A 24,200-nucleotide genomic window follows, 5' to 3' on the forward strand; every position below is an offset into this window, starting at 1 on the left:
CTTAAGTAAAAGTACTGAGATTTAGAAATACTCCATTGCAAGTAAAAGTCCCAAATTCTAAATTGACTTGAGTAAAAGTACAAAAGTATTGGCATGAAAATATACTTAAAGTTTGTACTCATTATGCAGAATGTCCCATTTCACAAGTTTTCAAATGTATATAATGTTTAAAAATCATGGAAATACTCCAGTAAAGTAAAAGTACCTCAAAATTGTACTTAAGTACAGTACTTGAGTAAATGTACTTTACACCACTGGTTCTAACCAAGATGGGAAGAAGTGTGAGGAACTATTCCCAAACTATCCCCAGATAGATGCCTTGGGGAAATTAAAACTACAGAAACACAAGGTAATGGTGATAACACACAGTGGTGGTGAAGTGGTTCTGTCTGTCTGGGAACCGGAGGGTTTCCAGTTCGACCCCCGAGTCCTCCTGAATTTGTCTTGGGAGTAGTAATAATAATAATAACTTTATTTGTATAGCACTTGCCAAAAGAAGAGATAAAACTGTGAGCAAGATCCTGATCCCCTAACTGCTTCTCACGAGCAAGGTGTTGCCTTGCGCGGTTTCCTCCACTGTGTGTGTGTGTGTGTGTGTGTGTGTGTGTGTGTGTGTGTGTGTGTGTGTGTGTGTGTGTGTGTGTGTGTGTGTGTGTGTGTGTGTGTGTGTGTGTGTGTGTGTGTGTGTGTGTGTGTGCGCGTGCGTGCGTGCGTGCGTGCGTGCGCGCGTGCGTGCGTGTTTGTAACCATAATAGACAATCTAAATAATATTACTGTAATCTGCACTACGCACGCACAGACAATCTCCCTTTCTCTCTCTTTTTCTCCCTCTCTCTCTCTTTTTCTCACACACAAACACACACACACACATATCACACGCACTTACACACGCACGCGCACACACCATTTCACATAGGGAAATCACGGCCTACGCAAAGCCTTTGAAGCATACAATGCAGACCTGTCATCGTAAAGCACTCACGCTTGCCCTCGGAAGGCTATCGATCACATTATCTCTCCTCCCTGGCGCTATCTGCCCACACAAGTCTGATATACCGCTTGTGGCGATACAGTCCTGTGGCTGTGATAAGCGGAGCAGACATCATCCTCCACGCCTACCCTCATGTTCCACTAGACAGACAGACATGACAGTCACTGAGCCAAGCAGTGCACCTGGACCCGTCTCTGTAGTGCCCGGGAGATCCTGCCAACAGACAACTGAGTCAGATGATGCACACTCTAGTCTCTCCCAATCAGTGGTGGAAAAAAGTAGTACTCACATTGTTTACTTAAGTAAAAGTATGTCAATACTGCAATGCAGAAATACTCTGTTGCAAATAAAAGTCCGGGATTCAGAATTTACTCGAGTAAAAGTACAAAAGTATTGGCATCAGAATGTACTTAAAGTACCGAAAGTAGAAGTGCTAGTTATGACGAATGTCCCGTCTAAAATGTGTAAAAGGCTTTTGAAAATAGCAGATCTACAAGCTCACAACGCGTCGCCATGCGACGCGTTGTGAGCTTGTAGATCGGCTATTTTCAAATAGACAAAGTTTACATAGGGCTGAAGTGGTTAATGTATGTTTTGTAATAATAATCAAAATCTACAAAGTAACTAAAGTTTTCAAATAATTGCAGTGGAGTAAAAGTACAATATTTATCTCTGAGGTGTAGTGGAGTAGAAGTAAAAGTATAGAAAAATGGAAATACACCAGTAAAGTACAAAATTCCTCAAAATTGTACTTAAGTACAGTACTTGAGTGACATGTACTCCACCACTGTACTCTAGTCTCTCCCAATGTCTCTCCTCCACTACTCAGCACGGTACAATTAGCCGTACTGTATATGACTCACTCTTTCCCTGAGGTAAAGCTAAACGTTTTCATTGTGAGTTCTGTTCCGTTGAGAGACGCCCCGCGGCTCAGACGCTACTCGTAGCCAGCTGGCATGTCAAAGGTGTGATCCACAGCTATCAGTGTGTGTGATGCCGCTTGTCAGGGTGGGTGAGCCCCGCCGTGTGTTCTGTACTCTCCCTCATTTTGATTCCCGTGAGATGACAAGATGTCATTATTACTCATAGCTTGGAGTATTGTTTTGATATTGTGTGTGTGTGTGTGTGTGTGTGTGTGTGTGTGTGTGTGTGTGTGTGTGTGTGTGTGTGTGTGTGTGTGTGTGTGTGTCAATGGGCTTCCTTTGTAACTTTTGCTTTAGTAAACATGTTGACAACAGAATTTCACTTATTTCTTTCTTTCTTTCTTCCATCCACCCATCTCGGTTCTGGTCTGTCTGTTAAAAATGCAGCTGCTAGACTTTCATCTGGAACAAAGAAAAGACAGCTCACTTGCACAGAATTGATAGAGTTTGCGTTTTGTTTATAAATGGATTAGCTCCACAATACGTCTCTTGATCTGCTAATTCCACATTCTGCCCTCAGGTCAGAGGTCACTTATAGGCCATCCTCTCAGCAACAACTCTCAGTTCCCCAATCACACCTCAAAATCAAAGGTGACCAGGCATGTTCTGTTGCTGCCCCTAGGCTCTGGAATAGTCTCCTGTCCCACATTAACCACTTACCACAACACACCCTATATACACTATGTACTTAGCTGACCGTAGTCCCCTGGGGGTCTATACTTGGGCCCCTCCTTTATTCCCTCTACACTAAATGTTTTGGTGAATGTTCACCTCACAATGTGGAAGTCAGGGTTCATGTGGTTAAGTCTTCAACCGCTGACAATTACAATTTAAAGCCTGTCACCTTTTTTCTCTTGCATTTAGCTCAGACTGAGGTCGTCCCATATTTTTTCTTCACTCAGTGGATTTCATATATTGTATTTTTAATACCCTCTTACAGCGGTTTAATCTATTGTTTTATTTGGTTTCTCATAACGTTATCATTTTGGTTTTGATTTTAGAATGTTATTGTGATTTATGTGTTTTTCATTTTAGTCTTCCTTTTGTGTGTATTATGATTTATTATGTTCTTTTTGCTTGGCTATCCTTAGTCTCGTGTGGCCAGACCTCCCACAATGTTCAAATGCTTCCGGTCATACAGCACTCTGAGATTGTGGAATAGTTGTCTGGCTACACAAGGCTAGGCTATCCTCAATTGGGAAGCACGTTGGGTCAAAGCCTGTTGTTCTTAAAGGAGAATGTTTGTTTCTATAACCTTTTATATGATATTATTATATCCTAGGATGAGTGGTACAGTAGGAAAAAAAGCTCCATCTCGAGTCCACCGCAGCTAAAAACCAGAGCGGACGGTCCATGCGCTGGATCGCTATTTTTATCGCGATTTTATGTATATTTTTGTTCATATTCAGCATCTAACACAAACACTGTAAAATCACGATAAAAATACGCGATCTAGCTAGATCTAGTTTTTAGCTGCGCTGGACTCGGGATGGAGTTATGAATTTTTCTACTGTACCACTCGTCTAAGGATATAATAATATCATATAAAGGGTAAGAAAAACGTAGTCCGGAATTCTCCTTTAAATATGCCGTATAACATTCAAGATGAATGTAATCTGAGAGTGACCTTGGCAGTGTGTAACAGAATGTGGCAACACATCATCCTTATAGTAGTCACCGCTGTGCCAATCTGTGCACGTGCATGCACTCGTCTCCTGGCGTAGCACACTCATTACTACAACTGCTGGTCCATCTGGCCTACACATGCCCCTTCTATTACCGTCGCTGTCGGGCACAAATCTTGTATCTCCATATTTCATCTTTTTGTGTTTTTTTTCCTCATAAATCAATGCCCTATTTTGTATGTTGTCGAATTACAGTGTCACGCAAAATTAGCCAACACATCGCTACACGACATGTTGTGAGCTTGTAGATCGGCTATTTTTGAAAAATTATCAACAATCTTTTAACATTATGAAAGTTTTTGCCTAATGCCTAAAAGAGGGAAGCCAGGTTGAGCAAGGGGTTAAGTCTGGGGTGCACCACGCGCTGTCAGGCTTTAATGTTGCCTGACAAAGCACGTCAAGGGTTCGAATCCCGATCCCGACGACCTTTGCTGCACGTCACTCCCCGTCTCTCGCTCTCTCTCTCCCTATTTCCCGTCAATCTTCACTAGTATGTACTATCAATAAAGGCAGAAAGTGGTTAAGTCTGTCTGTGGGTTTTATAAATATTTAACCACTGAAAATAATTAACAAGAGCTTCAGTACATTTGATCCATTGGAGCACGGGTTCTCTTTTATGCATTTCCTGAAAAGTATTTGGTTTTGGACATTCACAATTTTTTGGTGATATATGACAGGCATTAGATTCACTCTTGCACTCTGTTGCAGTATCCAGGTTCCCTGCTGCTTTGGGTATTGTGAGGGACATGAACAGATTACCCCTGCACTGACCTTCTTCAAGGGCTGAGCCCTTTCCGCATCAGTCGTACTGACAGTGAAATCCGGAGTGTTCATTTAACAAGTGTGATGAATAAACCTGACTTCTATGACGTTTGTACGTTGTCACGCGTGATTCACTGTCAAGTGTCATCAAAAATACTCTAGGACAGTGGTTCCTGAGCTTTTTAGCTCAAGACCCAAGAGAGATTAGTAGTAGTAGTACTAGTAGTAGCTTCATTGTCACAAGTACAACGAAATTAAAAAAGTGCCAACCGATCAGTGCATTAAAATCTATCTATACAAAACGAACAAAAACAAAACAAAGAAAAACAGACAACAAAAAAACAACAAAAACATACACATAACCATGCAACAGATCATCATCTCTTCACAGCATTGAGTGTGACTACCGCTGTGGGATAGAAGCTATTGCTGAATCTGCTGGTCCCTGACTTAATTGATCTATACCGTTTGCCCTGGACCCAAACTAGTGAAAATAGCAGATCTGCAAGCTCACAACGCGCCGCGTTGTGAGCTTGTAGATCTGCTATTTTTATTACTTCTTAAATTTCTATTTTTATTTATTGAAATTCTAAATTAAATTGTTTTTAATTGATGAAAAGTTGTAATTTTTGCTGATAAACTTAAAAAAAAAATGGTATTGTATTTATTTATTTATTTTACGTATAGGAAACAAGAAATAGGGGATATTACTTGTGACCCATAAAAATTGCTCCGCGACCCAGACACGGGTCCCGACCCACTGTTTGGGAAACAGTGCTCTATAGGAGGTGTTTGCGAGTGTGAGTGCGCAATGTTTACTGTATGTTTGTGGGTGAGTGGGATTGTGTGTGTGTGTGTGTGGCGGGGAGGGGAGGGGGGGGCTCACAATGGCATAGCGCCCCTCTGTGAAAAGGGCAGATGGCAGCAAAAAGCAGATTGCACGGTTTTTATTTAATGCCCACATCAACAGTGACGAGGTTGAAGGGCAGCGCTGCCTTTAGTGCGCCACACATTTCGGTTATTGTTTTTAAACCGGCAGAAGATGTCCTCCCCCCCCCAGCCCTACCACGCCCCCACACACACCCCACCCCCTCCCTCCAAACTGTGCCAATAACCAGCTCTGCCACTGCCAGTGGAGAGTGCTGCCATCTGTCACATGTGCTTGTGTGTGTGTGTGTGTGTGTGTGTGCTTGTGTGTGTGTGTGTGTGTGTGTGTGTGTGTGTGTGTGTGTGTGTGTGTGTGTGTGTGTGTGTGTGTGTGTGTGTGTGTGTGTGTGTGTGTGTGTGCGTGTGCGTGTGGCCACACACAGTTCACAGTCGGTGTCATATGCGTCCCCTTTTTGCTGCAGTTCTTTTTTGTTTTACCATATGTTATTGTTTAATGTTTACCAAAACACTGTTTCTATCTAGGTAAATAATAATAATAATACATTTGATTTGTAACGTAGATGTGACAATAAACCTGATTCTGATTCTGATTCTGATATATAACGATTGTAACATACTTTGAAAGATTTAAAGATAATAATAATGAAATGAGTAAAATTCAGATCAATGGCCTCTTGCAGACCCCCCCCTCCCCAGATATACACAATATCTAAAATAAAAAATAAATGTGTGAATGCTGTAGTGCGCTCAACAATAAGCTCCCATTCTATCCAGTCCTCTGCCTTTCTGTGACAATGTCAGGTCATGAGGAAATATGATAGCGTGGGAATCAGTTTTCAAGTAGAAAGGAGAGAAACGCAACCTTGTGTCCTTTTTGGCATTTCTTTACCGCCATGAAAAGGCTTTATCGTCATCACGACAGGGAGATCAGTGGAGAGACGGGGGGAGAGAGGGACCGCGGGAGGGTGTGTGTGTGTCTGTGAGAGAGGGAGAGAGAGAGAGAGAGAGAGAGAGGTTTAGACCTAAGGTGCATGAGCATAGCAGCTGATATGTACTGTCCATATGATATGGACATTAAGGTGCAAGAAGAGTATCAGCGCCTTGTACATGAGTTTATGGCGCGTGTTCAAGTTCAACCTCATACAGTAGTCCACAAAAGGTCACTTTCACTGGTATAATCCATAACTTGCTGGCTGCATCATTGTTGTTCTTGCTGCAGCAGCATCATCATCATCAGTGGTGTAAAGTAACGAAGTACAATTTTGAGGTATTTTTTACTTTACTGGAGTATTTCCAATTTTCAGTACTTTCACTACTTCTCAAATCAAGTCAAATGTTGTACTTTTACTCCACTACAATTATTTGAAAACTTTAGTTACTAGTTACCTTGTAGATTTGGATTATTATTACAAAACATACATTACCCACTTCAACCCTATATACATTTCGGCCATTTGAAAATAGCCGATCTACAAGCTCACAATGCGTCGCATCGCGACGCATTGTGAGCTTGTAGATCTGCTATCTTCAAAAGATTTTTTACATTTTATACATTTGAAAACTTGTGCAATGGGACATTCTGCATAATGAGAATAAGGCTCCATACACCCACCGCCGCCTCAAGTGGCTCTGTGATTAAGTACGCCACGGTGCTTTGTGCGCTCGATTGGGTCATTTTCATGCTAATTAGTGTGCGCAGTGTGGTCGAGGTCTGTTTTTCACACTGTGTCGACGGAGCCGCGTGGAGTCACAACCCGCCCCGTAAACATGTAATCTGCTTCGTGTCTGTGGGTCGGGATGTGTCAGATCATCGAAGGATCAAATTAGATCCCTGTGGAACGGTTTGAATCCGATTTAGCTGAAGCTAGCGTGTGAGTTATATAGGCTCACACATCCCAGCTCACATCAAAGCTTGCCCCCCACCCTCGCCTCGTTTTAAAGCCATTCAAACCGGGAACGCATATTGTATGTGTGTCATTTTTTTAACTTTCTTTGGGCTATTCAAAAATAGCAGATCCACAAGCTCATAGTGCGGCACCGAGTGCCGCGCTATGAGCTTGTAGATCTGCTATTTTTGAAAGGTCTTTCATTTCATTAACCTACAGGGAAGGAAGTAAACTGTGGTCCAACATGAGATCACAAAAGTCTCAGGTTAAACTGTTTATCATCACTGCTTGTTTTCTTGGTACAGTATGTATCGTATATTGGAACAAACAACGTTTTGACTCCCTGCTTTCCTCTCTCCCCAGCCATCAAAGTGAACTGTCAGGGCTCATGTGGGGTTTCCAACAAAATGAACGACACCTCATGGACGCTGGAGGAGCAATATTTCAACAGCACACTGTCGGTAACCGACAAAGGTGAGGTCATTTAAGTTTCTACAGTGCACAGCAATAGGGCTGGGCTTTATGACTTCAAATCAATATCATTTATTTTTAAACTTTTGCCTCAATTACGATTAATGAACGATTTATATTGTACTACTACTAGAAGTTTTGCATGTTGATTCATTGATATATAAGAGAACAAAAAACAAAAGTTGGTTATTAGTTCTAAAGGTCGGTTTCGGTGTATTTTTGGTCAGCCCTAGCACAGCATAATCCTGAGCTAATGAGTGAAACTAACACTCAGGATGTGCCACCATGCCAGGTAATGGAACAGTGTGAATTCAATCAAGTAAAATAGCCATCATCATTATTCAACCTGTAGCGTGGATAAGCTGCTTGTAGGAGGAACAGTAACACTGACTACTAGGGCTACAGGGAGCAAAACATTTGTTTGGATTCTACAAATAAAATATATTAAATAAAATCAAAATAAATCAGAATTACAAGTGTGGTCGTCTTCTATTGAATATGATGGTAGAAGGTTTTAGGGCCTTCTGTGAGCATAGCATCCATACTTGTAGCCCAGAAGCCATGTAACATGGTCGGGGGAGATTTCCCTTTGACTGAGCTGTAGATGTTTGGTTTCCCACACAGGACATCCGGGTTTGAAATCAGGTCGTTACACGTAGCATGTTAGTCATGCTGTCCTTGTAGTGATCTGCATCCTGTCAAAACACCTGACTATAAGGTATATACGTGTGGTATACTGTGTAGTTTGAGTGTGGGTTTTGCTCACTTCTGCTTTCTAACCAAACTCACCTTTAGATGTCACATGACGTTATCGATAGACGGAGATCCCTGATCGTCTAGCAACACGAGGCTACACCACATCTTGAGGGCTGCACACAGCTATTCTTCAAAGCAGTGACTGTGCTGATGTAGCAAACTGTATGGTTTTCATTTCCATTTAGGCATTTAGCTGTGAGGTACCCAGAGTAATGATCAGCATGTGCAACCATAGTGTAGAGCAAGCTGCAGGCAGGTGTAACCATTAGAAAGAGCTAGGGCTGTGCAATTAACTTCAAATAAAACCGATTTTTATAACCAATAACGACATGTTGTAGGTCAATTGAATAATCAAGAAGGAGTTTTTTTTCGACACAAAACAGTTTTAATATTTTTTTTTATAATGGCCTACAATCGAACCCTAGTATTATACTTACTGCAATGGTGGCGTACAAAAATAGCCAATACAAAAATATAGTTTGCCGTGTTCTCTAGTGATTATGTAAAGGGAAGGGGATGGTAACAGAAAGGAGATATGCAATTTTTGTTTCGTTTTTTTCCTGGTATACATGATTGTAGAGGCTTTACTTACTGTGCAGTGAATTAGTGTGGTAATAGTATAGTAGGGCTGTGTGGTGCAGTTAACCGCCAAACCGCCAGGACACGTTGCTTTTTTACCGCAGTAATAAAAATTCCATACCACCCCCGCCCTAGGTAATAGCGTTTTTAACAGCTATGCATGTAGACCGGAAGGAAGCCCCCCAGCCAGCTATACTAATGTAATGACCCCTGTCTAAGACTATAGTCATACGATGGTGTGACGTCCAGTGCAAAAAAATAGCCGATCTATAAGCTCACAACGCATCACGATGTGACAAGCTGAAGGCTCATAATGCTTCACAATGGGACATTTTGTGCCCTTGCATGGGACACCGTCGTACGGTGGAGTATAAATGAGGTGTACTGCTGTCTGCGTCGCTCTTCCGATATCAAACTTAGAAATTAGTGTCTACCAATCACTGATGAGGCCTTGCTGTTGTCAGTCGTGGAAAAAGTACTATTTTTTTTTACTTAAAAGTATCAATACTGCAATGTACAAGTAAAAGTCCAGAATTCAAAATGTACTTCAGTAAAAGTACAAAATTATTGGCATCAAAGTGTACTTTAAGTACCAAAAGTAAAAGTATACAGAATGTCCCATAAAAATCTTTTGAAAATAGCAGATCTACAAGCTTACAATGCGACGCATTGTGAGCTTGTAAATTGGCTATTTTCAAATGGCCGAAATGTATATAGGTCTGAAGTGGTTAATGTATGTTTTGTAATAATAATCAAAATCTATTAATAACTAACTAAAGTTTTCAAATAATTGTTATTTGTAGTGGAGTAAAAGTACAATATTTGGATCAGAGATGTAGTGGAGTAGAAGTAAAAGTATTGGAAATTGGAAACACTCAAGTAAAGTACAAATACCTCAAAATTGTACTTAAGTAAATGTACTTAGTTACTTTCCACCACTGGCTGAGTGGCTGTTGTTGGGGTACTGCTGGCCAGGAACATTTGGACCTGGAATTTGTCCTCCGCATTGACACATTCTAACTATTGGGAGTAGTGGGAAACTATTTAACAGCACCTGGGGAGAGGTCTGGTTCGGTGTCTTCTCACAGAGACAGTTCAACACTAAAGCTACAGGAGGAGCTGGGATCAAAACCGGAACCTTACTGTTCCTAGATGGCCACTCGACCTCCTGAGCCTGCATATACGGTCAAATACAGTATGTTCACCATTCACCATGTACCACCAGGGCGTACAACACTGGGGCGCATAGCTAGACCTCTCGGAAATGAGGGCTTTAGACAACCTATTGTTTTGTGTGTGTGTGTGTGTGTGTGTGTGTGTGTGTAGTGTTGTGTGTGTGCGCGTGCTTGCGAGCCATGCATGCGTGAAACCTGTTGAAAATGCAAATTGCCATGTGGACCTCAGTGACAGTCATTAGACCATGTAATCTGCGCTGGTTAAAACATCACTGAGCACTTCAATGCTTAACCCAAGGTCTCTCTGTCTCTCTCTCTCTCTCTCTCTCTCTCTCTCTCTCTCTCTCTCTCTCTCTCTCAGATACAGCAGTAGTGCAATGTTTCTGAACACACAACCACAATACAAACTGCATCCATGCAACAGTCTGGACAATAGAATAGATATAGAACGTGATAGGAAGCGAATGAGTAACCTTTACAATGTATTCGTCTGTGCTAACTGGAGCTGTGAGCGCTGAAGGCAGAATTCGCTTTACAGTTGTTTTTCTGTGCTTATTATTACATTGTGTTCATGTCTGTGTAATGGTTTATGAAAGGTATACTGTAAGCACGCACAGTAAAATCCCCAATGGTTATTTATCCATTAACTCTGGGAGTGAACAAATGGATCCAGTAACTCTGGGAGTGAACAAATGGTACCAAATGGACCCCTACGGGTCCATTTGGTACCATTTGTACACTCTCAGAGTTAACCATATAAACCCTAGCATCCCAATTCCGTAGCAAACATTCGTCTATAATAGCAGATTGATGCGTTGTGTGAGCTTGTACATTGGCCGTTTTCTGTGAAGAGATTTGGGGTAGACGGGGAGAAAAAGGAGCGGATCGAGTATAGAGCCATGAGGGACCACATTTTACCCCGTAGCGGTAAACAGATGCTCTATATTCACGCTCACGCAGTGAGATAACAAGGTATGGAGACGTGATATCGACGGTACGAAATATACCAGGATTGGAAATCTGCGGCTGTTCCCACAGGACGTCAAAATTAAATGTACCAATAAATTACAGCCATTTCATGCGAGTGGAAAAGGTGTTTATCACTGTCAGGACGGTGTAGTGGCATCAGTGAGATGGCAAGAGAGCGTAGGAACATGTAATCTAGCACAGTAAATGTATTCCAGTATAGATATCACCAGTAAATGTCACTAAATGGTAATGTAAGGCGTTGGTTCTCAAAGTGGGATCTGGGGACCCCCAGGGGTCCTTGAGGGGTTTCCAGGGGGTCCCCAGCAAAATGCATCACAATAATTCTTTACCACATTAATCTTTTTTACTTTGGCTATTAAAAAATAGCAGATCTACAAGCTCTACGAGCTTGTAGATCTGCAATTTTATTTAAATCGTGAAAATGTGTGCAAATCTTTGAATGCAATAGTTTTTTAAAGCGAACATTTGTAACTCAAATCTTTGCTTCTGGGGGGGTCCCTGGAACAAAATATTTTGACATGGGGGGTCCGCGGCCAAATACATATCATTTTTGAAAAAGTTTGAGAACCACTGATGTAAGGCTCCACAATATTGCCAAGAACACAAGGGCCTGTTAGGAAATAACAAAAAAGTCTCCATCTCATGACAGGCGAAAGACGAGGGTCATAGCGTGCCTAACCAAACTGTACATGGTGGGAACCAGTGGACAAACACGTTCTGATGCCAGGAAAGTTGTGTAACTACCAGTGAATGTGGCACGTACCTAAATCCCTAGAGGACAGAGATAAGGCCAGATGGCCATGCGATGGCAAAAGTCTATTGTTAAGAGACATGACATGATTTATAGATGTATTGAAAGATGAGGGATAATGACTGTATAATACCCAATGTCGGGGTAGATGGGCCTCCGACAATCTGTATCACGCTTGCTGCACTATATATGTCTCTGTAGACTTAAAGGGATTGTTCACTTTTGAACCAGCGGACCGGTAGGCAACGGTTCCGGTAGGAGACACAAAGGAGACTCTTTTGTGTCTCCTACCGGAACCGCTGCCGGTCATCAAATTATTGGCTTAGGAATGCGACAAAAACAAAAAAATATCCATGAATTCAAGTCTCCATCCATGGGGTGACTAATCGATAGAAAAAATGTCATTTTGGGGGTGAACTATCCCTTTAACGTCTGCATTGCATAAATAAAGCCACGCTTGAGATTCAACATTTGTCTCACGACTCCTGATCAATTCTCTGGAAGAATAACCCAGCCACAGAAATCCACAACAACGGTCCTCGGGGAGCGCTGTCATCATAGCTTGTAACAATGACAGCCGTGTCAGTGATGTGTCCGTTGCTGCTTTTATTTTGATATACTATTGGGAAATAAATATCTGAATGTCGTCCCTTGTGTATTAGTGCTGTGTGGAAGAGTTGATACAACGTTTGATGGTTTATTCAAAAACAGGGTTGGGAAACATCTTCACATTTTATGCCTCTTAAATCTTATTTATATTAAAACAAAAATAAATCTTCCAGGGGGGTTACATGGCCTATACAGTCAATTTAATTCTGAAGAGTGTATAAATGGAGCCAAATGGAATCTTACGGGTTCATTTGGTTCCATTTCTCTTCAGAGTTAAATTAACACTGAGAATTTTACTGTGCCCACTGAGCCATAGTCGTCTATTAGACCTCCGTCTAAAACGGGGTTATAATTTGTCTACTGGTGAAAGTTTTTTAGCGGTCTAGGCTTAGCCTAGACGTTGATTAGCTGTTTTTTAAACGTCTATTTATAGACCGTCTATATTATAGACGTCATTTCTACGTCTATAATATAGACGGTCTATAAATAGACGTTTAAAAAACAGCTAATCAACGTCTAGGCTAAGCCTAGACCGCTAAAAAACTTTCACCAGTAGACCAATTATAACCCCGTTTTAGCCTACCCCTTAGACGTATTTTAGACATCTAATAGACCAAAAAATGCTCAGTGGGTGTGCTACTCACTGTACTTACATTTTCCTTACATTGCAGCTCAACCAGTTTCTCTAGAACTCTTCTAGAACTAGGTGACGTTACGTTGAAAGTTCATAAACTACCATCACCCAGGTAACTGTAATACATTATTGAAACAAGTAAAACTGCATTGGGAAAATGTGGACACATTTTCTTTTAACCCATTAATGCCTAGGGCTGATTCTACAAAATGTCTTCTAAATAATGTTGCCGTATCAGTGTTTCTCAAACTTTTTCATGGCAAGGACCCCCAAAATGATATGTATTTGGCCGCGGACCCCCATCTCAACATATTTTGTTCCAGGCAGGGACCCCCAGAAGCAAAGATTTTAGCTACCAATGTTTGCTTTAAAAAAAAATATATATATATTCAAAGATATGCAAAAATGTGCACGATTTTTCAAAAATAAATAGCAGATCTACAAGCTCCTATGAGCTCGTAGATCTGCTATTTTTGAATAGCCAAAGAAATCTAAAAATGACACAGATGCGTTCCCGGTCGTAATGGGTTAACACAAATTAGGTTTCACCGTCTGAGCAAAAGATTGGATTGAAAATCTTCTGTAGTGTAACAGTCCTGTTATGTTCACTAACCGACTACGCACACGTCTCTGGTTTTGATCCCGTTATTGCAGGGATTGTCAACTCAACTTTAGATCAGCTTGAATCATAAAAAAAAAGAATACATCATTTCTCCCAAGTGATTGCTTGTGAAATCAGGCCTATTGTTAGATCAAAGAGCTCAGTGAAGAACCGAAGAAAGCTAACATGCACGCTGTGCAGGGAGTGGACTAACACACGGTGCACGCTGTTCCAACGTGCGTGCGACTGTCCAGGGACTACAGAGAGACAGAATTATGGTTAGGATCCTTAACGGTTCCCTTTTAACAATTCCTTTTTCTTTGGGTCTTCATAAAATGTATACACAAATTCAACCTTACATACAGTACTGCATGCATATTATTGTCGTGGTTCTCAAAGTGAGGTCCATGGACGCTCTGGGTTACTTGAGGTTGGTTCCAAAGGGACCCCTCACAGGTCTGTAACTCTGAGAGCGTAGAAATGGAACCAAATGGACCCTTACGGGTCCATTTGGTTCCATTTATACGCTCTCAGAGTTGTGGCGGTCCCTGAAATTAAAACGTTTTGAGAACCACCCGTATCGTAATTGCATAGCAGACGTGAAGTCCACATACCAGAGCTGACAGTGTGTGGTTCTGGAAACCAAATTCCAAATGTGATGCAACCGATTCCGGTTCCTCTGTGTTAGATCCCAACCCTCGACAGAATGCAGAATATTGATGTAACTTTGACCACACTGATCACTGACAATCCACAAAACATGCTAGATCTGTTGGTGTTCCTCGGAGAAGGAGTCACTCCTCAGTTCCTCCTGTACTGTAGGTTCCCAATATGGATAATTTGAAGATATAAACTTGTGCTGGTGAGTCGGTGACACAGCGCTAGCGCAGGCAGTTTAATACGTAATTCATGTGAAGTTCACAGATTTAGTGGCAACATCTCTCCATTACCCCCCCCCCCCCTTGCAGATATCCTTGTTATAACAAGATTGAGCTAGCGAGGCAGTTTTGTGTTTATATGTGTGGTATTTATTCAAGTTTGGGAAACCACAAGCTCTAGAAAGCATTAGCTCAATCAGCTCTGTGTATAACTGTAGTAGCAGTTTTCAGAAGGTGTAGGTGGCATACTGTACCTGTTTCCTGTCACATTTGATATTCCCATAGCTTCGTTTGATTGGCTCTGCAGCCAGGGTTGCCAGATCTGCTTATTATAATTTCCCCACAAGATTGTATTTGAAAATAGCCGATCTACAAGCTCGAGCTTGTAGATCTGCTATTTTCAAATAGCTGATGTACATGTTAAAGTACACATGTGGCCCATAGTCGCTTCTTTTGGGCTGGTTTTCCTAGACCTGGTTGCCTGTTTCTCTCACAGAATCTGGCGACACTGTCTGCAGCAGGTCTGAAGTTGAACTGGAAACACAAATGACACCTTCACACGTTTCCAGTTGAAATCTGCTTCTGGGCTAATCAAATGGACTGGAACAGGAAACAGTTCAGAAAACTGGGACTATATATAGCCTATTTTGGCAAAATGCTCTCAGTCAGACCCCCATGTATTTCCAGAGAAACAGAGGTAGGCCCTACAATTGCTATAAAGAATTCTGCAACATGGAGCCCACAGTGTGCGAGCGTTCCCTTTTGGTTTTCATGTTACATTTCTTCGCTCAGCACCTGCCCAACTTGGGGTTTGGATGTGCATGTCTTTCCTCCTTTTTATATGGTAAAGTACACCCACCCACTCGTGTAATATTGCTTAAATTTCACATCCTCTTTATCTCCAACAGTTTAACATCCTTTTTCTGCTGTGAAAATGGGCTGCTGTGCCCCAAGGGCTGAGTAAATACATTGAAGTGACAGACCACACACACACACACACACACACACACACACACACACACACACACACACACACACACACACACACACACACACACACACACACACACACACACACACACACACACACACACACACACACACACACACACACACACACACACACACACAGTCACACAGCGCTGACTGTGGCTGACTGATAATGTGGTATGCCTCACTAGTGATGTCACTACTATACCCCCTCCCATGTTCTTTTGCAGTTATTCATTGTCTTTCTTTGCGAGTGGCAGGGCGGCTCGTCGGGTGTGTGTGTGTGTGTGTGTGTGTGTGTGTGTGTGTGTGCGTGTGTGTGCGCGTGCGTGGTGACACACAGGGCTTGTTTTGTAAACTGTCAGTTTTATATTTAGCCCACCCAAGCTTGAGGCAGATGCACCATATACTGTGTCTTCACATAGGCCTATTGTTGTCATCTTCCATATTACTGATTTCAGTTTCAACATCATTATGTGTTGTTTAATCAATAATAATAACAACATCAACAACAATAATGAAAACTTTATCTTTGGTACTACATAGTGAGATGAGTACAACCACACAGAATGTGAGCTAATGCTTAATCAGTTAAGGAGACTCTTTTGGCCTACAGGTAAAATAAAAACGATCCTAATACAGTACCATCTCCTTTGAAATGTCTCTGTAAGTACTTGCCCAGTATGTCAGCTCTGCAAACATGTGTAAACTCGTCCCCACAGCTGTTGTAGAAGAAGACAAGTACAGTACTTTTTACAGTAATATTTATAGTAAAATACTTTATTATGTTTATGGAGTATACATAAATGCTATAAAAAAACAAGCCCATAATCCGTATGCTAGCTGTGTGTTTAAAAACTATAGTATAAAAAGTACATGTTTACATATTAACTGCATTAGCATTATCTCTTGTAGATGAGCATTCAAAATGTTCTTTTTTTCAAGATACTTTTTTTGGCATTTTATAGACAGGAAATGGGAAAGAGAGACGAGGAGTGACAGGCAGCAAAGGTCGTCGGGATCGGGACTCGAACCCGCGACATGCTGTCAGCGGGTCCGATCAGCGGTCCGGGACCCAAAATTCACTTTTGATAATGTTGGGGCAGTGAGGCATTTGAAGTTCATATTGAAGTATTTCCCTTGTCAGCAAATCAAGAGCAGTGGAAAGGTTGCCCTTGATGAGGTCAGTGTTTGGTGTTGATGTTACTATCTGGAAGAATTTAATTGGACTCTTGGCTTATGGAGATAATTAATGGTCCGATGCGCTCAAGATGTTCCTGCTTTTGAAGGAGAGGGAAAGGGCCTAATGATGGTTATATGAAAGCTAATATTAATAATACAAATCATTGCTGTCGGGCAGAAACCTCCTATCTCCATATTTCGACTTTGGATACTTTTTTGTAAATTAAGTGTTGCACAAAAGTAGTGAAAATAGCAGATCTACAAGCTTGTGATGCGACATGTTGTGAACTTGTGGATCGGCTATTTTCAATATTGTTTTAAAAATAGTGATAAAAAAGGAAGGTTTTTTGGACGTTTACAAAATTATAAATGTGATGCTCAGTATGGATGAAGTATCTTCTTTTCACAGTTTTTACAAATCCAACTGTATGCATCCATTGTGATCCATGTGCAACTGTATGTGATGAGAACATTATGCACGGAATCTTCCTTTATGATAAACAAGTGTAAAAGGCCAAAGCCTCTTAAAAACATCTACCAACTCTGCTTCTCAAATGTCTTTGTGTGGGGTATTTCATAATTTAACCCATTAACACATTGACCGCCAGAGGTTAATCTCATAATGTACTCACCAGTGCCAAAGTTTTATTGTTGTTTTTTGTTTTTTTCACGTCGCCATAGACCTTGTTAAAATCCTTAAAATTGAGCTGTGCACTGTTTGTAAACATCGTGGAGATCTGCCTGGTTCGAGCAGTGAACAGTGAACACCACGTGTCAAACGGAGCCGCCATGTTGTAGTTAGAACGTCATTGTAGTGGTGTTACAATGAAATGTGCCGTATCGAAAATTGGAAAACGTTTTTATTTATTTTTTAAAGGAAAAAGCACCACAGCCCGTAGGCTACGGGATCGGCGCTTTGCGGTTGGATTTATCGGAAGACCTGGAACGCATCGGTGTCATTTTAAGTTTTCTTTGGGCTATTAAAAAATAGAAGATATATACAAGCTCATAGCGCGGCGTTTGTAGATCTGCTATTTTTGAAAAATCTTTGAATATATATTTTTAAAGCAAACATTTGTAACTCAAATCTTTGCTTCTGGGGGTCCCTGGAACAACATATTTGGAGATTGCGGTCTGTGGCCGAATACATATCATTTTTGGGTGTCCTTGACATGAAAAAGTTTGAGAACCACTGATATAGCAACATAGGTTTTTTCGAAAAAACTGTTAGGATTTAGAAGACATTTTGTAGAATCGGCCTCAGGTCTTAGGAGCATAATGTGTGAAGGCAGTGATGCCAAGTGTCTTGTGAGTGAGTTTGGGTATATTAAACCTGCAGCAGAGGATCTTGGTTTCCGGGGTTGGGACATTGAAATCAATTATAAATGGAATTTGCTGGAATCCAGTGAAGTGTAGCCAAAAACAGGAGTGCATGATGTGGTCTCTCTCTGCTGTTATTGTTAGCAGACTAGCGGCTGTGTTTTGAATCTCTAATCTCTTGTAATTGAGGTAAAGAAACTACTGGAGCACAGACTGTTAAGTGCCTGTATTAGTGAAGGTGCACGTCGCACCTTTATTGATAATAAAGTCACGTAACAGTCCGTACCGCTCCAGTGGTTTCGTTAGCTTTGCTGCAGTGTCCTTCTCCTGAGACGCATCGGACCTGCCGCTACCTGGCTGAATATTTGCCCATGAGATATAGTGGAGTTGAAGTACAATTATAGTAAATTGGAAATACTCCAGTGAAGTAAAAAATACCTCAAATTGTACTCAAGTACAGTCCTTGAGTAACTGTAATTAGTTACTTTACACCACTGCTTATTGGGGGACAGTATTGCAGTAGTTTTATGTACTTGTAATAAAGGCATATAGTCTCAGCATCCTGCTGTTTTAAGAATTGCTGTAGTTTGGAGGTATTTCCTACATGGAAGACAGTTGACTTGGTCCCCATGTTGATGTGTGTCACAACCTCCCAACTGTATCTTGGATTGGAACAGATAGGATTACCTCAATTGTATTTGCATTTCATTTAAGGAAATGCTATTTGTCTACTGATGGATTTTTAATTGGCAGGAAGTCAACAAACAACTAGTATTGGGATCACTAAGGTAATATTTAAGTATATACAGTACCTGCGTGTCATCTACAATGTAGATATGTCACCTGGACAATGTAGATGACACAAAACACACACTTTTAGATTGTAGATGCATAGTATAAAAGTTCACATTATGTTTTTGTGTAAAACACAGAAATAGTGTTTCTGTGTTTTACACAAAACATAATGTGCGATATGAGTTTCAACATGCCGTTAGCTCAAACTTGCAGCTGCCAAGAATTTGGGGTTTTAATTTTGTTTACTAGGATATACTCCCCACTCTGATTTCTGATGCTGTAAAACTGAACAAATAGATAGCACAGTAAGTAGTGCAGTCGCATCATGACATCATAAACACAGTGCCAACTCATCTAGTCTGTAAAGGGGAGAAGTGCACGGTAAAATCCTCAGTGTTAAATTAACTCTTGAGAGTGACGTTGGCCCTTTGATGTTCAGGTGGAAGGGAGAGGTGCCGTCTGTCTTGGGTCGATCACAGCTTTAGCCTGGCTGTGCTCTGTAAATCATTGATCGACTTTGCCGGGAAAACTGTTCACAAAACCTGTAGTTTGTCATTTCCTCTGACAATGTGTGATTAGACTCAGCTGTGTGAACCCCCTGCGTTATCAGCAGGGGAAAGTATCTCTCTCAGCAGGGCTGTGTTTGAACAGCAAAGCCTGTTTGTGGCTGAAACCCCATCCATTAGGGACATAGGTAGGCGTGGCCCGTGTGTCACCTGGATATATCTGTGTCAGCGGTTGCTCTCAGGGCTATGATAAACAGCTAAAATAAACACACACACGCACGCACACACATGCATGAGTGTAGCAAGCAACATACGTGCTCATGCACACAACCGCCCCCAGCCGCCTCTGTAGGGGAATTGACCTGCATACCAAACATTATTGTTGAGCTTTCTATCATCCTAAACATCAGCGTGACTTTTGAAGAGTTTTGTGTTTGACCTATTTCTGTCGCTTCTTCTTACTTCACTTCTCTTGTCATCAAGACAATAGGTGTTGTTTGCCTTGAGTCCACGAGGACTGGAATAGTTCATTGTTTAACCAATTAAAAATGTCCAATTTTCATCATTTGTTATGCCCTTATTTTTATGAAAAAAAAACTGATTTGTATTTTTATTGAACGTCCTTGTTTAGTTTACTTTTGTTTAGTTTTCAGATGACAAACCATGATTTTATTTCTTCTTAATTTCTTGTCTGTTCTTGTCATTCCTTTTTAACTGTAAACCTCATTATAATAAGCTAAACTATAATGGTTTTCAACTGTTCGTTATCTTTTCACAGGAACGTTGAACGCCGGTGAATACGCCTTCCCGTTCCAGTTCCTCATTCCAGGTAGGTTGTCTTTATCACCGTCCATATCACTGACACGCCTGTGGTTCCCTCTAATTGTTTTCCAAGGTGAATTACTCCATGATCCTTATCAGAATTCCATTTCGTGGCAAAACAAATACGTGACGTAAAATGACCTGCAGTTGGAACCACCGCTGATATCATATCTGTCACTTTGGATATACAGTAGATAACCAGTGGTATTTAACATTTGGTCCCATTCTATCTACGTTATTATGGCTAGACTAATTATTGCGCTGCATTAAAGTAGAAATGTGTCATTGTTGTCAGACTAGTATCACTCTGCGTGTTCAGTATTGTGAAACGTACCTTAGTGTGTAGTTACAGGGGTGTAATAGTGAATACGCAGACAGAGTGGTACCATAGCAACACAATATTTTTATGCTTAGCCATAATAAATGATTTATTTTCTATGTTTTTATGTAAGCATGATTTGACAATGATGGAGCGTGTCATTGGAACCAAATGTTCCAACGATGTAACATATAGGCGGTGTGCTTTAAAGTGTTCAACCGAGGGCCCCTTTCAATGAAGCACAAAGCACTGTGATGTAATATAAAGATTGACATGGCACCTACACCTATGTCATCAATAATGTAGGAAGGCTCCGCTATACGTACTTGCACTTCACATAGTTAATGTTAAACTGTACTAATGTTCGTGCCAGAGGCCTCTGAAAAGGTACTGTATAACACTTGACCCATTCCCTGAAGACAAAAACTTACACAGAACCAGTGGTGGAAAGTAACTAAGTGCATGTACTCAAGTACTGTACTTAAGTACAGTTTTGAGGTATTTTTTACTTTACTCGAGTGTTTCCAATTTTCTGTACTTTTACTTCTACTCCACTACATCTCAGAGGCAAATATTGTACTTTTACTCCACTACAAGTATTTGAAAACTTTAGTGACTAGTTATTTTGCAATTATCAATTATTATATTATAAAACAAAACATTAACCACTTTAGCCTTATTTTATACATAGGGTATTTGAAAATAGCCGATCTACAAGCTCACAACGCGTCGCATCGCAACGCGTTGTGAGCTTGTAGATCTGCTATTTTCAAACATTTTAGAACTTTTATTTGAAAATAGCCGATCTACAAGCTCACAGCGAGTTGCATCGCGACGCGTTGTGAGCTTGTAGATCTGTTATTTTCAAACATTTTAGTACTTTTACTTTTGGTACTTTGCGTACATTTTGATACCAATACTTTTGTACTTTTACTCAAATAAATGTTGAATTCCGGACTTTTACTCGTAACAGAGTATTTATATATTGCAGTATTGATAAGTTTACTGAAGTAACATATCTGAGTACGTTTTCCACCACTGCACAGAACACAATGCAAACCAGAGTTAAACTAGCTAAACTAAGTACTTTCTCCCTGTGAACACACAAACGGCACTGGCTCAAGAGGTAGAGTGGCCGCTCGGGAATCGGAAGGTTCCCAGTTTGATCCCCGGCTCCTCCTGGCTTAGTGTCGAAGTGTCCTTGAGCAAGCCACTGACACTGCTCCCGAGCAACAGGTTGGTGCCTTGCATTGCTGTTGGTGTGTGTATGTGTGTGTAATAATGCACATTGTTTTGGATAAAGGCACTATATAAATGCACCATCACTCACTCACGCACACACGCACGCACGGAAACACACGGAAATGCACGCACGCACGCACGCACGCACGCACACGCATGCACACACACACACGTGACACTTCAGGAAACACTCTCTCTCTATTTGACGACTGGAGGGTGATTATGCAGGTGTGAGGGCACACAGTGCAGGAACTGTCTGGGATGTTGTACTCTCTCTCTCTCATTCTCTGGGGTGGGTTGAGATGAGGGTTATTTTTAGCCCAGCGTCTCGTGGTGCTGTCACTGTTTAATTGCTCTTCATGGACTCTTGCTTTGCTACACGGCCTACAGCTTTTTACCCCGCTCAGACCCCTGGGGATCTTGAGAGCGTTGGCACATTGACATGTTAACTAGGGTTATGGTTAACTAAACGACTAACAAAATAACTAAGGCTAGAGGTGACACATTTGAGTTAAATAGAAGGCTTCACAATAACTAACTGAAATAGTGTGTGTTTACAAAACTAACAAAAATCATAGTGAGAATGTTTTTAAATAAAGACTAAAAAAGTTTTAGTCCTTGTCAATATTTCATGCATAATCTACATACATAATACTTTTTGAATCTCACCCCTGACAAATACCCCATATTATTACAATAAAAAACTAACACTAAACCAAACAAAAAATATATACTGAAACTAAGCATTTCAATATTGTTTTTGTTTGTTTTTTGTACTAACTAGCAAAACCCATTTCAAAAACGAATTAGAACTGAACTGAAATGAAAAATGTAAAACTACAATAACCTTTGATGTTACTCCCTGTTTGTGTTGAGTCAGAGTGGATCACTGCAGGCTACACACAAACTTTGCCCCCTGCAGGCAGTAAAACATGGCTAAACATGTCATACTGGTGGACTGGCATGTTTAGCTCTGACTATCCCTAATCATGCTGTCGATCACTTTCCTAAGCACAGCCAATGCGTTGATTTAATGATATTATGGAAATCAACGTTCAGAGACTTGGGCCAAAACAGCCAAAAGCTTTGGTGTGTGTGTGTCACTAGACCAATCACAGCAAACCACACAGCTCACCTGATGATGTTACGCCAATTTCAGATCACCTCATGCTGCTGTTAAGCTCACGTTAGCAGAACATTGATGCTTCATTCACAAACTGGCTGCATGCCTACAGTAGTAAACGTGCTATCCATAGACAGATTGTACAGGGAAGCCACGCCGTCATTAGACTCTCTGTTTAGTCAAAGTCATGTCATCATGGTGTTTTATTGCACTTTGAACACAGATTGGTTTCAAAAGTAGACCCTGGAGAAAAGATTGATTTGTGAAATTGAAGCGTCCATGACTTATTAACCTCACAATTGTGTTCAGCCAACATTGACCAAATTCTTCAGGAAGGTTTGGTAGCGTTTTGATAACTTGGGACGAAATGTAGATAAATGCTAAGTCTAAAATGAAGGGGAAATGGTCGATATTTGTTTATGGCTGAAGCTGTGAATAGACAATGACATGTATTAATGCTGGAATAGTCCTTTAAGGCCTTAACAGGTCTGTCAGATAAGGGGAAACCCAGATTGATCCAGACCCAGGGATGATCAGGTGTCGGTGGATGTGTTGGCTGTCTCTGGGGACAAGCATGTTGCTGTCAATATCACTTATTACAAGTTTGCCGGCGTCAATAAGATATGCTGTCAAGGATATTGCAATCAATATCTGGTTGTTCATAGACACAGAGGCAGCAGGTGTTTGTCTAAATCAGTGTTTTTCATGCATGTACATGTCGAGGACACCCAAATTAATACTGTATGTAGTTGGCTGCTGCCCCCCATCTGAAAAGGTTTGGTGTCAGGGACACATCCATACAAAATGTGTGTTAAAATGTTTCAAAAATATTACAAAGATTTTTTTTAAATAGCAGATCTACAGCCTGCAGATCGGCTATTTTGAAGCCAATCTATGTAGGGTTAAAATGTTTAAACTGATTTTGATGTTAAATAACTCATTTGGCTGGGGACCGCCTGGAGTGCATTCAAGGCCTCTGGGAGAACCACTGATCTAAAAGGATGTGAAATGAGGAGAAACTCTAGAAATATGGGGTGCTTCAGTCACACTACAAGGAGAATATAGTGGACAGGCTAGGCTTGGTGCCAGACTTGTTGGGGAACACACTGTAAGAAGAATTGTCTCTGCCTCCTGGTTACATTTTGGTCGGAGGTTCTGCTCTGGCCCACAGAGAGTGTGTGTGCTCGGTGTCACGTTGATCGTTGACGGAGATTAGCTGTACACAGACAGACAAATGGACACACACACACACACACACACACACACACACACACTGACGAACAGACGGACTGACGGACGGACGGACAGGGGCGAAAACAGTC

The 24,200-nt window shown here is 41.1% G+C and overlaps 2 protein-coding genes across 2 annotated transcripts in view; one reads left to right on the plus strand and one right to left on the minus strand.

The window, feature by feature from the left end:
- LOC311037031 (replication protein A 32 kDa subunit-like) overlaps positions 1-24,200 on the minus strand; it is a 469,874-nt gene that overhangs the window by 338,419 nt on the left and 107,255 nt on the right. The gene's annotated exons all lie outside the window — the stretch shown is intronic.
- arrdc1b (arrestin domain containing 1b) overlaps positions 1-24,200 on the plus strand; it is a 62,546-nt gene that overhangs the window by 21,826 nt on the left and 16,520 nt on the right. The window contains exons 2-3 of the mRNA XM_084046262.1: positions 7,499-7,609; positions 20,151-20,201. Of these exons, the coding sequence (XP_083902388.1) occupies positions 7,499-7,609; positions 20,151-20,201 (162 nt within the window). The remainder of the gene's footprint in view (positions 1-7,498; positions 7,610-20,150; positions 20,202-24,200) is intronic.

The sequence above is a fragment of the Gymnoscopelus microlampas genome (genome assembly GCF_963454915.1).
Source record: "Gymnoscopelus microlampas genome assembly, chromosome: 21".
Classification (NCBI taxonomy): domain Eukaryota; kingdom Metazoa; phylum Chordata; class Actinopteri; order Myctophiformes; family Myctophidae; genus Gymnoscopelus; species Gymnoscopelus microlampas.